General features: G+C 35.5%; 1 protein-coding gene across 1 annotated transcript; it reads right to left on the bottom strand.

Moving 5' to 3' along the window:
• Nucleotides 1-2,708: 2,708 nt before the first annotated feature.
• On the bottom strand, nt 2,709-8,015 carry LOC141434006 (uncharacterized). Its single transcript, XM_074096201.1, has 2 exons — nt 7,472-8,015; nt 2,709-4,999 (listed from the first exon to the last, which is right to left on the bottom strand). Exons 1-2 carry the CDS (start codon nt 7,652-7,654, stop codon nt 4,859-4,861), a joined length of 324 nt encoding a protein of 107 aa, XP_073952302.1. The 5' UTR covers nt 7,655-8,015; the 3' UTR covers nt 2,709-4,858.
• Nucleotides 8,016-15,565: the final 7,550 nt, after the last annotated feature.

Below are 15,565 nucleotides of genomic sequence, written 5' to 3'. Positions count from 1 at the left end.
TGAAGACGAGAAACTAGCGAATTTCTTGTTTCGAACGTTCTAATTTGAAATTGAACATTCTACAAATATTTTTCGGCATAACACTTTATCGCTGGCCAGCACGAAGCAACTAGCAAAGTAGGAACTCTCATAAAACAAAGTGTCAGTTATTACATTAATAACGGAGGGCCGCAAAAACCCTACCCTTTTTGTTTATCCCTCGGGCCTGCAACTTCCGCCTCTATGATGGAAGCGTAGACGTACTTTTCCAGGAAATTTATGAATAGTGAATGTGTTTCGCTTTGGTTATAAATAAACCAGGTGCAGTAAAAATGTTATGAGATCACGTTTTTTTTAACACACACCGTAAAAGAATAGTTGTACGAGTTGGAATCCACGGATTGCCTATATGTAATATGGTCTGTCTAACCGCAACATCGTATGAGGACATAAAGGAGGGTTTTTTTTTTTACTAAAGCCATTTATAAAAAAACTCTTACGTATCTATAGAAACTGTAAGTCACTGGATCAATTTGTTTTAAACAGCGGTTATAAAACCGGTGCTTCGAAATTTGCTAGAACATTTCAGCTGCATGAAATGTTTCGAGTCAGTGGGCAAGAACGATACTTGCATCTTGCATCTTGTTCGGTCGTGTGTCTCCTGAATAAATTGCAAAGATGACAGAAGTAAAGCTTTATTTAATTTACCTTAAGCGAAGTACCTATAAGAGAAGCATAATAACAAGGAGGCAAATACTTACCATGAACATAATTTATGATGAAAATCTGAAGAGACCTTTACTGATCTCTGCGTACGAGATGGTGGTTCAAAAATAATGACATCGAGCCTTGATTCTATTATTATTTAAAAACTGTCTCACAGTTCCTCCTACAATAAAGTTATTTTAGAATCAAAAAATCGGCAAAATGTTGCTGTTACCATAAGTCACCTGTCGAAAGTGTCGGAAGGGTTTATCGTATCTAGTCCCAGTAGATATCATCGTCCCCTGACCGCCTCCTGATTTATTGCGGACCTTTCCACAAAAACCAGCGCCGTAAGCTGTTTCCGCCTTCCGTTCCGGCCACGATAACACTCAACTGACGTAGCTGTAAGACTTTTTGTAATACATTGCGTGTGTTGGCAATTAATTGCTTTGCGGTAAGAGTTAAGATCCTGCAATGAACAGCGACTTCGCTTTTTGTTCCACTCGCCGCGTATAACCCCAGTCTGCCGGTTCTGTCCAAATATTTTCTGTTCTTCTTTAATCTAACAAAGGTTTTGTTGTATTGATTTATGGTACACGCGACCCTTTGCAATAGGATGGAATTAAACTTTTTGTTTTATTTGAACTAATAAAACGTTATTTGTTTCGTTTCAGAGTTTTCTGCGATAGGTATAAAAGTTTTACACAAGTAAAAAAGAATAAAAGTAATTATGCAATGACAAGTAGCTTCCGGATTAACAAAACCGTAGAAAATAACCTGGGCGATTACGCATTTTATACCTATTCACGCTACAATTAAAGTTTGTTATTAAATTGATAAATAAATCAGTCTGTAAAATAAAAAGGTTCCCCGTTTAGTAGATGAGATGAAAAAAAAACAAAGGTTACCTGTACGTACATACGTACCTGTTACCTGTTACCCTTAGCTGTTACCTGTAATCTAGTTTAAAATAAATATCACTAACAAATATTTTCAGATAAATTCACCTGCTACTCCTTTCTTTCAACAAACAACAATACTTGGATCTGACAGCCGTGAAATAGCACCTCACAAACACGTGTGAACGGAACAGAGCACATTTAATCTTACGTCAACTTGTCCTGATATGAACAACTTTCATTTGTTTTTTGATACCTAGGTATAGTTCTTAAGTTTCATGCCTCTTTTTTTCTTCAAGGTTAATTTCATTTGTCAACATAAAATTTAATAGGTATCACACCAACGTTAAGGCTTAGTGGTAAGTATATGTGCAAGATTAAGTATTACTGAAATGTTATGCAACTAAACTGGATGTATGCGTACATCAAGACAGTAAGAAAGAAGAGGTAGTATGAGATATCAATCTGCATTACCTACAACGTTATTTTTTTTCAAATTCAAACTCTAGAATACAGATTGATGTCTAGTCTGAACTAAATAATAAACTGTACAGTTTCGGGTTAAATTTCCTCAGAAACTGTCTTTCCCACAAAAAGTTATCTACTAGTTAGTAACTAATTTCTTAACTCTGCTGGTGCAGTTAAAAAAAGGTTTAGAAAACTAAAATAAAGTTCTATTTACAAAAATAATCATTTTATTATCATAACATTATCAAGTTTTCCAATCTCATAATAAACCTTACAATAAGTCATAACCAAAAACATGCCTACAACGTAAAACAGTCTTACAGTATTTACACTAATAACAAGTTTACAATTACCTACCCATTCTTTTTACGTCTAGACTCGTGCACATTTTTAAACACGATTATTGAATAACGTCATTCTCTGTTTGACATAAATGTTTACAGAACCATTTGCTTTGCTTCCAAGAATAGCCATATTATCACAACGTTCTAGAATATTCTACATTCTTTATATATTATGTAGGTACTAGGTACAATAATATTATATCAATTATATACAGTTTGGTATGGTATCAGTTACAACGTTAAATTGACCTCCACAAAGACTACAGAGCTAAATGCGATAATGTAAGCAATACAAAACAAAAAATAGTCTACATGATCTTATATACATATCATAAGTACTTAGACGGGTATAGGTATACGGGAAACAGCTAAGTAAATGTCGCTCGTCTAAAAAGCTAAAATAATGTTGAGATTTTATTTCCTCCATTTCTAACAAGTGTTTTTTTGACAATATTAAATATTGTTTACCTAAAATTTTATGGGTCTTCGTTTGTGCCTAAAGTTTACGTAAATTGCATTCACTAAGTTACAAAGATAGGACACCTGACATTTTGTGAAAGTAATATTTCAAATAGAGATTTACAAAATATATATTAAAAATAGAAGTAAGAGCGACTCTCCCATGTAAACCCAGTTAAGTTGTTTCAAATTCAATAATACATTCGGTTTAAAAAACTAGTAATTCAAATGGTGGTAATGGATTGATGATACTAACAAAAAATATTTAGTGTATTTATTATTCGGTAGCCACAAGTCGCCGTGTTGCAATCAATGCAACCTTCGAACAATAAAACTGGCATTGGCAGGCGGCATAACCATTGTGCCATATAAAGTAAACAAAACGGTGATGAAATTAAGACTTACTAAATTACACTTAGTGCCAGCAATAACAATATATCACCAAGTTGGAAGCAATAACACAGAGAGCGATAGCTTAATTATCTATTTATATACACATAATATATATTACACGACCACATATTTAGACTACCTATGTAAGCCGATCAGGACTTCAAACGGGTATATTATACCGGTATTTTTGCAACTAGATTTGAGACTTACTTTAATAAAAAAAATGCTTTAATCAAGGCCAGAGTGAAAGGCTGTTACTGAACCAGTGATATAAACTTTGGCCTTATCTGCACTTAACAGAAGGTGAGATAGGGGTCAATCACGGTCAGATTTATGTAAAAAAAACCTATACCGGTTAAAAAACTGGTAAATAACCCTTCAATACCGGTATTTTTGGTACCGGTTTGAAATCCTGACGTTGACATACTGCGACTTGACGATCTTAACTTATAAAAAATAACCTCAGTTCCATCAAATTGAAGTTGCTAAAAATTTAATCACCAAACAGGCATACAAATCAATTACCTTCAAGGTTTTATCTTTAGGCAGCGATTCCCAAAATTTTTCAAAGGCTGACTCTGTAGCGCCTCCTGACCATGATTGGATTGGCGTTTGATTGTTCCGTTTTCACGCACTTCTGAATAATTGTCACGTAATTTTGCATTTAGAAGTCCTGAAAATTGGGTACCTTTTAATCCGAAAGAATCAGTTATTCCCATCCCAAGGGATGACAAAGAGTAAAGTTCGGTATATATATACATTTCCTTAGCCGATTTAAATACAATTTAATTTTGTGACATATAAGCATGTTATAAGAAATTTCTATCCTGAAAGGGGTACATGTGTCCGAAGGACTTCAAATCTTCTGAAATTATAGTTTAACTTAAAAAACAAAAAAACTATTTTAATGCGAGCGAATCCGCTGGCAGTAGATATTATTATACTCATATACTCGTAAATCTATTTTAACTTTGGTAGGTAATTCATTTTTTCGTCACAGAATAATTGTATACATCGAATTTAAATCTTGTTTTTTTTCTGCGGTTCACCTGGGTGTGATCAAAAGTTGAGAAAAACTGCCGTAAAGAAAAGTTGATATAGACCTCTGTTACAGTAATGCCTGAATCAACCAATTACATACTTACACAAATTTTGATCTAGGATTAGGTACTTACATGTGTTTGTATTTCAAATAGCATAATTATAAAAACTACCTATTACAATTTACATAACTTGTAGATTACCCTGTCAATTAAATTTAAACGTTGAATTTTCTGGCTCATTTCTCAGCACTCTGTTTACTTTGTCAATAATTGAATCTCATTTCTTCGGGCTCAGTCGAAAAAAGATGTGCTCAGCGACCTGCGACGAAACGGAGCAGAGGGCGTGCCAGGCCTCTTCAATCCAATATTGTCGAACACGCACGCAATGAAAATTGCATCTACCATCCTTTATGCAGCCGTATTTTTTATGTAATAGTAGACAATAATAACTAATTTTATAGTTTGACAGATAAAAATGATGATTCAGACGGTGACCGTGTGAATGTTGGGCTATAAGCCCATTTATCTCAATTTGAACTTACAAGGTACCACTAAAGAGGTGTAAATGTTATACATATATTTCAACTTCGAAATTGAGAGGATGATGTCTCTGACTCTTCATCCTGACTGTGACGTGGCTGCATCCCACACCGCCTTCTGTGACGTTCGCACTGGCATGTGAAAAGTCGTTGTCTATAGCAGCTATACCCTGAAATTAAAAAAAAATAGTTATAAATTTATCGACTCGGGCGTTATTTTGCGAAACTATCAATAAACTGCTACCAACTGTTCTTTCACTACCACTCAAACCAGCTTGCAAAAGGTCTAATGGCAAACAGAACTACACTATTGGTAATTTTTATTTCAAATGTATCATCAACATTATCATACATAATCATCAGCCGGAACCAGCGCCGGAACACGTCCACTGTTGCACAAAGTCTTGCCCCCTTAGAACGCCACAACAATCTGACGAATTAACGATTATAATAATGAATCTAAACGAGAAAGTATGTGAAGATAATTCTTACTTGTGGAGATAATTTGAATGTGGTTTGTAAATAGACGTATCAAAGGCAGTATTATTTTGGAAAATTGCATTGTTCCTGCGGGGTAGCGATAAAAGAATCTACGCAGACGAAGTTGCGAGCAACAGCTAGTTACGTAATGTATAATTGTGATATTTTTTCAAAAGATCAACATAGTTCAACAAACAAGTCAGTAATGGAACTAATAACAATAATTAAGCTTCTTTAAATGTAAACAGTCTTAAGTATAGTACCTACTTACGAGTGTGCTGCGTATGTACAATGAGTAAAATACATTTTTGACATAAAAAAAGACTTAGATAGTAAGATAGTTTATCTGTCTGTCCTGTCTTGTGTAGTATGTAGGTATCTAATTACCCATAGTGCTTAAGAGAAGTCTCTTCGTTCCATTCTCCATACAAACGTAGTCCCGGTCTCATTTGAAAACTAGGCAACAGAAATAGATGAAATTTTGTAAGTATGGAATAGACGTAATTATCTATGCCTGTGGTTTTTCAAATTTTCATATAAATGTGTAATACCAGAATTATAGGAGCTCAAAAGTAGACAAAAAAAAAATGTCAACTTTGCACGAGAATTACAGATTAATAAAGCATTTTTACTAAAATCGAAAAAACCACAGGTATAGAAAATATAATGAATATCTTGATTGTAAAATATCATTGATTTCTGTGCTATACTTTTCGTATACTGAAATGAGGACAACTAAACCCAAAATTCAACCGCCCAAATCTTGAAAAGCCTACAGCTATCTCGATATAAATTACGGACGTCGTTGTGGACGGCATGGGAGAGCATGGGGGGACGGCTGCGAGCGCTTATGTTACGAGCGATAAAGACAGCAATATCCAAAACGAATACCTAACGCGGTCGCGCAGCCAGCAGGGAAACTTCTCTTAACATTGACCACATAGGCAATAAAGAATGTTAATTGCTTTGCTTGTCAACAAACTCCGTTTTCTGTTTTTTATTTGTTAAAATATGGTCAAGAAAATGTTAATTGCAACTAAGTTAAAGTAAACCGTTGCGAATCTCGGAAATAACAAGCTGCATACGCTATTACCGGGAAAGGTTTTCTTTAAAATACCTACTTAGATGCAAAAACTTTAATTAAATCTAATTGCATCAACAACTGCAACTTTACGTAGGTAAGTTAACTAATAAAATAACTTTGTGCGACTAACTGTTGCGGTCAGAGACGCCATTTACTCGTACAATCACGTATTAGTTTCCATATTAGCCTCCTACTAGGTGGACAGGTCGCAAGTTGTTGTTTGGTGACGTTCTAAAGGGGACGTCTTTGTGCGACAGTGGATGTCTTCTGGTTGATGAATATTCTGTTTGTTTTTTTTTCTAAATTCAACATGTAGCAGTAGGAAAGGCATTCTCAAAGTATTTATTTATTTACTTTTACAATTTTTCTAGTACTTGTACTACAAAATAATGATAACGAGAATCCATAAGTGTAAATATTGGTTATAAATAATGGCATAGATCTTGGGAATACAAAGACGATTAAACAATAATTAAGCACTAACGATAAGTGTGAATACATTAATAGGAATTATGAATGGCATTTTTAAGATACCGCATCTCAAACGGAAAAAAGGAACTTTTATACCTATTACCATTTCATTGTCTATCTGTATATCAAGAACCTTTTTAAAGGAACAAGTGTAGACATCAAATTGCAATTAATATAAAATTGTTTAGGCTTTTTCTTGTAACTAATCATAAGAAATTAAATTCAAGCGCTCAGAAGATTCCACCTTTTGATAGTATATTTTCATTCAATTACTGCTTGTATCAAAACCTAGGGTAGTTTCCGGTTCCCGTGGAACATAGAATTATGCAAAATTGCAAGAAGTGAATCCTATATACAATACAAGTAAATCTATCTACTCAATACAAGTAAAAGTAAAATCCACAATTTGATCCACAAAAAATAACTTTATTTTCCGATATGTACGGAAGCCTGATTGCGCGAGACCAACAAGCACTTAGCCGGTTATTTTAATTGACTTCAGACGAAGCTGAAGTAAGTATCTATCTTAAAATACTTTATTTGTTGTGAATACTTGCATTTGTTGCTTCATCAGATTCTAAATTAGCGGCAAAGTGTTGTAACGTACCTTGATAATCCTTTGCTCAGGGTCTGTATAAGTCAAAGTCTTTATCCTCTTCTTGAATGGTATTGCGAAATCCTTTACCCTCTGGTGGAACACCATCTTCCGATGTACGGTATCTCCAATAATCATGTCGTAAGTCGCACTCACAGTAAAAAATAAGAATATAGTCACTAACACAAAACGCATGTCGAATACATTTCACATAGCACAAATAATGACTCGAGTGATGCGTTCTTTGCCTGAGCGCCGGCCAGTGACTAATGTATAGCCGATAACCTTTGCTTTTGCTTACAATACTGCGATGCGATTCGAAACGGCGGATACTAAAATAAGATCACACTACCTACACAACTGCTAGCTCGGATCTGTAGTAGATAGATCCACTAATATGTCGTTGCTACGAGTATGTAATACACTTGAATATTGATGACTTTACTCGACGGTATTAGTCAAGCATTTGTTTGTTGAGATGTTCTTCAACAATATAATAATAAATGTGTAATACAACGGTATTTCAAAGTTAAGGAACACTTCTAGTTACTTCAACGGCTGCCTATAGCAAAATAATATCAACTTTCAAGAACCTCCTTTTTTAAATAGATATTAATAACAATTAACAAAATGCGTTCTTAAAAAATTGGAAAGTACATAACTTTGCTAATTATTTTTGGTAAAACCATAACGCGCATTGCAAATTAAGGATTTTTAACGAGTTTGTTTTTATCATTAGCTGTTTAATTCTATGCGCTACAATTCTTGTTCTAAACTTTACCTATCAACTGCACATCCCGGGCAACGAAACCTCCGAAACTTTTCGTTTTCGTTTCTTTTCTCGGCTGACAGAATGATTAATCTCCCGTCACTCAGGCTCTGACAGGAAAATTTCCGGAACTCCACGAAACAATCCAAGAGAATTTTTAAGACTTAAAAGTGGCAAAGTTGTTAAAAGTTTGCAGTTATAATTGCAGGGAGTTTAGTCGAGCGTGTCACCGCCACCTCTGCATTCACTTGTTTCACTGCGCAAAATTACAGGGGTTGAGTGCCTTAATTACTGCTTACATTTTTTTTAAACTACAGGGGATATTATTATGATACTTGGGTATTATTGCATTTTACCAATGGTTGAAAATACTTACTCTAATTATCTTATCGTTGAAATAAACCGACACGGGCGTTCACTTTCTTAATTTTTGAGCGAAGCCTATGATTTACGTCTTGCTATAGTTTACATCTTAAAATTTAAAGTAGGTAATTAAATAGTTAAATTTAGCACGGATTGCTTCCAATTGACGACCAAGGGGTTAGTGACCATGATTATTATCGACCTTGAGGTTTTGGGTTTGAATCCCGGTAGGGACAGTACCCACAGGTAGGTACGAGTATGTTGAATACGAAGCCGATGTGCTTGGTGTGGATGTTACTATCTGTATATTTAACTACTTAGTATTTCATATGTTTATTACCTATAACTACGTAATTACGTATACGTATTTTTATAGGTATGTGTTACCATTGTCTAACTGCAGTTAGACAATGGTAACACATACCTATTTTGCCTGGCATGGGACTGGAATTATTATTGTAATTTGTTTCACGATATTGTTATCTTTTATTAATTACTGGCTCCACCAACACACCAACGAGATGGACGGATGATCTGGTTAAAGTCACGAGTTCACGGTGGATGCACGTTGCTTCCAATCGAAGCAACTGGAGGTCTATGGGGGAGAGGCCTATGTTTAACAGTGGACGTTCTACGGCTGATATGACGATGATGTTGCTGAACTACAACCTGTTGCCCGCAACTTCGTCTTTTTTGGGGGAACTTTGCACGTTTCCGGGTTAAAGAGTAGCCTACATTAATCTAAGATAATGTAGCCTTCTATCAGTGAAAGATTTTTGTAATCGGTATAAATGATCTAATACATACCTACAAACAAATAAAGTTTACCTCTTTATTACACAAAAGTATCGTAGTATAAAATTTTTAATAGGTACTAAAACATCATCGCATTTGCATTTTCCTTCATTGTAATTAGTGCAAAGCCTGGAATGCCCCTTAATGCTGCAATTAGCTATTTAGCTGTGATGAATCCAGTACTCGACCTAAACCTATTTTAAAAATAATAAGTTTATTAATTCGGATTAGTCTATATACCTAATTATTTACCTAATTAACATATATAAGTTGACGATCCTCGAGTGAGTCATAGGATAGGTAATTCCTAAATCCATTATGATGTACGCTTAAATCTAAAACGTTAACCTTGCCACGTTGAACTATTGCAAAGCTAGAAAAATAAAATATAATATACTGCCTCCTTTAGGAATTGGATCAGGAACGAAACAAGTGAAAGAATTGAGACTGCATTGCATTCCCGTTTTGTTGGACATAAGAACCAGTAAAGTGAATGTAAGAAGCATGCGCCACGGAATACATAAAGCTATCTGTCAGTTGGAGCCAAAGCTATTTCCTAAGCCTGGATTTACTCTGCTTGTTTCTTTGTAGAACTGATTCTTTCAACCAAGATGGCATGTACTGTACCTACTGCTGAGAATTTTGAAACATGTATGAACGGAATGTAATTTTTTTCTCGTTGATACCTAATTCAAAACAAATATACATTTTATGTATTTCGTCAAAAGGAAGGACTCTGAAACTAGATTTTTAATTTATGTTAAAACCAAAATGTGCAATACAAAATCACTCAGGCTCATTAAAATTCTCGATCGTTTGTAGCCCGATTCGTGAGTTGCGCAATCCAAGGTTTAGAAATTATGTTTATACGTATTGTATAAAACGCGGAGTATCCGCGTAATTGAAACAATAACAAATAAAGAAAGTACTTAGGCAAGCGTAAAAGTCATTGACGCAGCGTTCGCTAGTACTATGTATTGTGGACTTTGCCTCTAAAGTGTTTACGCATAAATAAATGAGAGTAAAGTCCAATTGGTTAGTCCACATTGCATAATTTATACTATGATGCGATTTTTTCTGGGTTCAAGGCACGAAGTGGTTTCGTGTAAGACACAAGGACACGTTCTGTATTTAGCGCAGAATTTTCATCGAAATGGAATGCGCCTTAACTCTAAAACAATAGGCAAAGTTGACAGCTGTATAGCCTGTATATGCCGTCGCTCTTCCTTTGTATTAAGTTTTCCAAAACAACGTAAAAAAAACTTATTATCAAACCTCTAGTTTCCTCGTTTTCTAAGAGATCAGTAAAACATCAGGCAAAATAAACCCACAATCCGGATAGTGTTGGAAAATCCGAAGTAAAATCAGAAAATCCCCACTGTAAATAAAGGGGGTGAATAAACGTAGCGACGTTTGCCTGGGACGGATTCTTTTTTCATTGCCCCGTCGAGTGATATATTCTCCTGTCTCACTATTGCTTTTTTAAGTTGTGTAGGCATGCATGCATAACACAAACTCGATTGAGTCGTCAATTTGTTTAATTTTCTGCTCGGTTGTCTGTTTATTCGAGTGTGCTAGAAGCAATTCGTATACCTAATCGTAAATTTTGAAAAAACCTACTTGTTCGTATTTATGACGATTTTCCATGACCTATAGTAATAAATTTTGTAGCAAGGGGTCACTCCTTCGGTGGTAAGTTTTCATTTACCCCTCCTTACAACTATAAACAAGTTCATAGTGACACCACGCCTATTAACTACGAGTTTCTTTTATGATCCCTGTTTACAAGGTCCCGGAAAGACCCAAGAATTTCCACTTAATTACCTACTGACCCTACTAAAATTTACGACAGAATATATGTATGACGGCCCGGGTTACCAATTTCTTACAACGTAACTTGTAAGTAAGTTTTTTTACAACGATTGTACAACGCAAACATAAATCGCGTCATTTTATCCGAGACGTTTATCCATCCGAGCCACTGGCGGCGGGTTAAGTCGAAGGTAGAATGAATTTAACAGCAACACTAGATAAACTTAATGCTTTCTTATGAAGCCCGTTGTAAGCGACCATTCTATATATACTAACCTATTAGGTAATGTTTTGTAGTTTTGTTAATTTATTAATATAAAAAATATGAACTATTAAAACTTTATTAGAATCTCACTTTATGCACTAGAACTAGAACATAAATGTTATTATAATGTCGCCTTGATCTAGCATAAATACAAAGTTTACTAGCATGAGAAGTAACAATAATATTATATATATGTATTTTTTTTATTCGACGGGATGGCAAACGAGCAAGTGGGTATCCTGATGGTATGAGAAGAGATCACCACCGCCCATAAACATCTGCAACACCAGGGGTAATGCAGATGCGTTGTCAACCTAAAGGCCTAAGATGGAATACCTCAAGTGCCAGATATGTGCAATTATTTTTATTTCTTCGTTGTTACCTTCTCAAAAAAAGAATTTCCGTTTGAATATTGATTGTCGTTATAAGTGCATTATGCGTTTTTCTTACTCACTCGTGGATCTTCGTATCTCTAATGGCTCCGACAAATGGTAAGCAAACGCTATCATTCGATCAGCTAATGATATTCACCTCCTCGGAAAACCGTTTCCTTTATCCATACACATCGTGCGTTTGCCGAAAATTTAGCGAGAAATCCGCATTGAGGGAGGGCGTTGCCATGGCAACGAGACGGAGGCTCGTGTGGGCTCCAAAACTTTAAATTGTATTACCAGTGCCAGCGAACGCAAATACCTCCCGTGTTAGCTCTATCAATCTTTCATAGAATCAGGACAAGGCAAATTCAGTTTATTGGATGCATGGTGTAGGGACAGCAACGAACGGCGCGAATAAGACGTGATGTTTTGGAAAGAAAACAAGATGTACACAGTCTCAGGATTCTCACTCTTTGCCTTATATTCGCTAATATAATATTTCAACTATATCGTTATCGCTACTACTTATAACATACTCGTTTCACAACAACAACAATTAATAAGTTCTTTATTTTCTGCAGCTGTATATTTGCAACCACATGTAACAAAAATAAAACGTGATCTAAACCTTGCTTATTGCTTTTCGTTGATCATTTAAGAAAATAACTTGGCACGTAACTAATTAACTGTCTAATCGTCTATCCAGCTACAAAAATGGCTGACTACCTACCTACCTAAAAGTATAAATGAGTCGTAAAGGTATTTCTTTGTTCAGTATAGTTATATAGGTTAAAAATAGATTAAAAAGATATTCATAATACCTACGCAGTCGCCAACGAACGTTTTAATTTTAGATTCATCAATTATTACACTTTAGCAGAATCAGCTTAAGTTGCTTTTTAATGTTTTAGTACCTGGGCGACCGAGCTTTGCTCGGGCTAAAACTCGGTAACAATCGTTTTCCCAGAGATAAGACCAAGTTAGATTGATTTTTCATCCCCGAAAACCCCTACATACCAAATTTCATCGAAATCGTTAGAGCGGTTTTCGAGATCTTCGCAACATATTTATATATATATAAATACTATATACCAGAATTGCTCGTTTAAAAGTATTATACTTAAATGAATGAATTGAAATGAAACTAAGTCTTGTTAGCGTACCTTACCTACCAATTTAGGATATAACAAGCACTTATAAATGTCAAAAAAAAATCTACCACCGGTTCGGAAAAACCTCTGTTGAGAAGAATCCGGCAAGAAACTCAACGAGATATATATTTTCTTTAATTATTGATTCACAGAACACATTGCATATATCTGAGTTTAAATCCTATAATTTAATCAAAAGCTCGTAAGCGAAAAGGAAATGCAATCTAATTTAAGCCATACGAAGCAAGATAAAATGAATAGAACGCAGCGACTTTTCTATCAAAAAAATTACAGCATATAATTGAATCATATTGTCAGAAGAGACCCTTTTTAATCTCAACGAAATGGGATTACGCGAGTTCCCTACTGAAAGAAAATCCGATGGAGCGAAGGACATGAGAGAGGCGAAAATAAGTGGTATTTCTCTAGATACGATATCCAGTGGAGAGGCGCTGGATTCTCGTATAAACAAGGACATTAACATCAAAACTATGGAGCATAGATTGCGTTAACGTGCTTTATGTTGCGTTTTTCGCAAGTAAATGTACGTATACGTAGACAATCGTGGCGGCAAGGAAATATAGTGTGTACTTCCTTGATGGAAGTTGATATACGTAAACAAAATCATTTGTTATGCTGGCATTGAGTCAGGTTTCTTCACAATTATGTCAACAAAATCATAGCATATTAAAGCAATTATTATTATACATCTTGCGTGGATAATAATAACATTTCCGTAATGTATATTGTTTCTAAATATTTTAGTAAATACACACATTCAAACAGAAACGATCTTTAATTAAAAATAAATAGAACTAGTTAGTTCCAAAGTACCTAGAATGTAAAATGGTGTACCTACTTAGATTTAGCTCAGGCGTTTGCTTCAAGAGGAACAATATGACTAAAAATAACAAAAAAGAAACAGCAAGTGAGTCGAAAAAGTGACAACCGACAAATTATATTTTGGAAGGCAATACATCTACGAGTATTCCGCTTGATATTAGTTCTATGCTGATAGCCTGATTGTCGACATTTGAAACCGTGTCACAGTGCATCTCGTTGCTCATCCATTCCCGCATAATGTAGGGTCGGTAATTGATCCTTGCTCTACGAACCGGCCTGGGTATAAGCGGGATAATTGCTGCGTGCAAATCGATAGACGGATATCCGGGTAGGCGAACTAATTGCCCGGCTCGCTGTGAACGTGGACTAGCGTAAAACTGAATTAGGGTGTGGAGTATTTGGGTTTCATGTTAAGAGAACATTGTACATTAGTAGGTAATTGCTTTAAATTGACATTGTTCATATTTGACCAATGTACCCTGAGTCAAAAAACATTTCGCGGGATAGTGTTAAAAACTTTTGTCCTATTCTGATCCAAAAATACTTAAGGATATATATTTGACCTTTATTTGACCTTTCTAAGAATCCCTGGTGTTGCAGATGTTTATGGGCGGTGGTGATCTCTTACCATCAGGAGACACACTTGCTCGTTTGCCATCCAGTCGAATAAAAAGAAAAAGAGGGGTACATTTTTATTTAGTTTTTTATATAAGAGGGGTAAACTAGCATGCGGGCACCTGATGGGAAACAGTCGCCGCCGCCCATAGACACCTGTCAACACGAAGGGTATCACAGGTTCGTTGCCGGCCCTTTGAGAGACTGATAGGTACCATCAGCCAAACAAGTGGTCTACCAATTTTTAAACAAGTTCCTATCAAATGAATATGTCGCTAAAGTCGAACTTTGAAGTTGACAGACACGTCTATTGGCATTATTGTTTTATGAATGCAAACGATTTTCAATTTTAGGGTGATAGACCACATATTTGGCTGATGGTGTCTTACCATAAAAGAAAATCCATAAGTATCTAGGTTTGTCTATGGTAATACCAAGACAAACCTATATACCATAATGGTATCTGTTACGTTGATATTGATGGCAGTCAGTTTTTCGTGCGTACTTTTAATATAAATGTATGTTCCTTCGTGCAATAATAGCACGTCAACAACTCCTGGAATAGTACATTGTTGTAGAGGTTGGAAAGTAAGCAATAGATGAACTCGTTCATCTATTGCACTTTAGGCCGAGACTTAACAGTGTGCTTTTCACGAACACTGCGAGGAAATAAAAACATTTTTTTTTATTCGACTGGACGGCAAACGAGAAAGTTACACAACACATAAGAAAACAAACAATAACAATCCAAAGACTGCGTTGCTCCCGCCGACGATTGTAGTTTTTCTTTTGTAACATTTTTTTTAAACGTGTCCGTTCTTTGTGGCCAGTAGCCAAAACCGTCATCCTCGTTATATCCGACCTGCTGCAGCACGACGAAAATGAGGTGGATGTATACTCGCGCACGGAGCAGCCTGGCTGCGGCAACACAACGAACATGGTGAGGATGAAGACTCTCGCACTAAGCACCCTGGCTGTTCAATCAGTGCAGTGCAATGTAACAGCTGCTTAAAAGTTAATGTCTAAATTTTTTTTTGTTTTTTTTATTGTACCATTTTGTCGGCATAGTTTACATATAAACCACTCGTTTAAACTACTCGAATCCGTGTAAAATTACAA

The sequence above is a fragment of the Choristoneura fumiferana genome, chromosome 13, assembly GCF_025370935.1.
Source record: "Choristoneura fumiferana chromosome 13, NRCan_CFum_1, whole genome shotgun sequence".
NCBI classification, from domain to species: domain Eukaryota; kingdom Metazoa; phylum Arthropoda; class Insecta; order Lepidoptera; family Tortricidae; genus Choristoneura; species Choristoneura fumiferana.
This window is presented reverse-complemented; position numbering and strand designations above follow the sequence as displayed.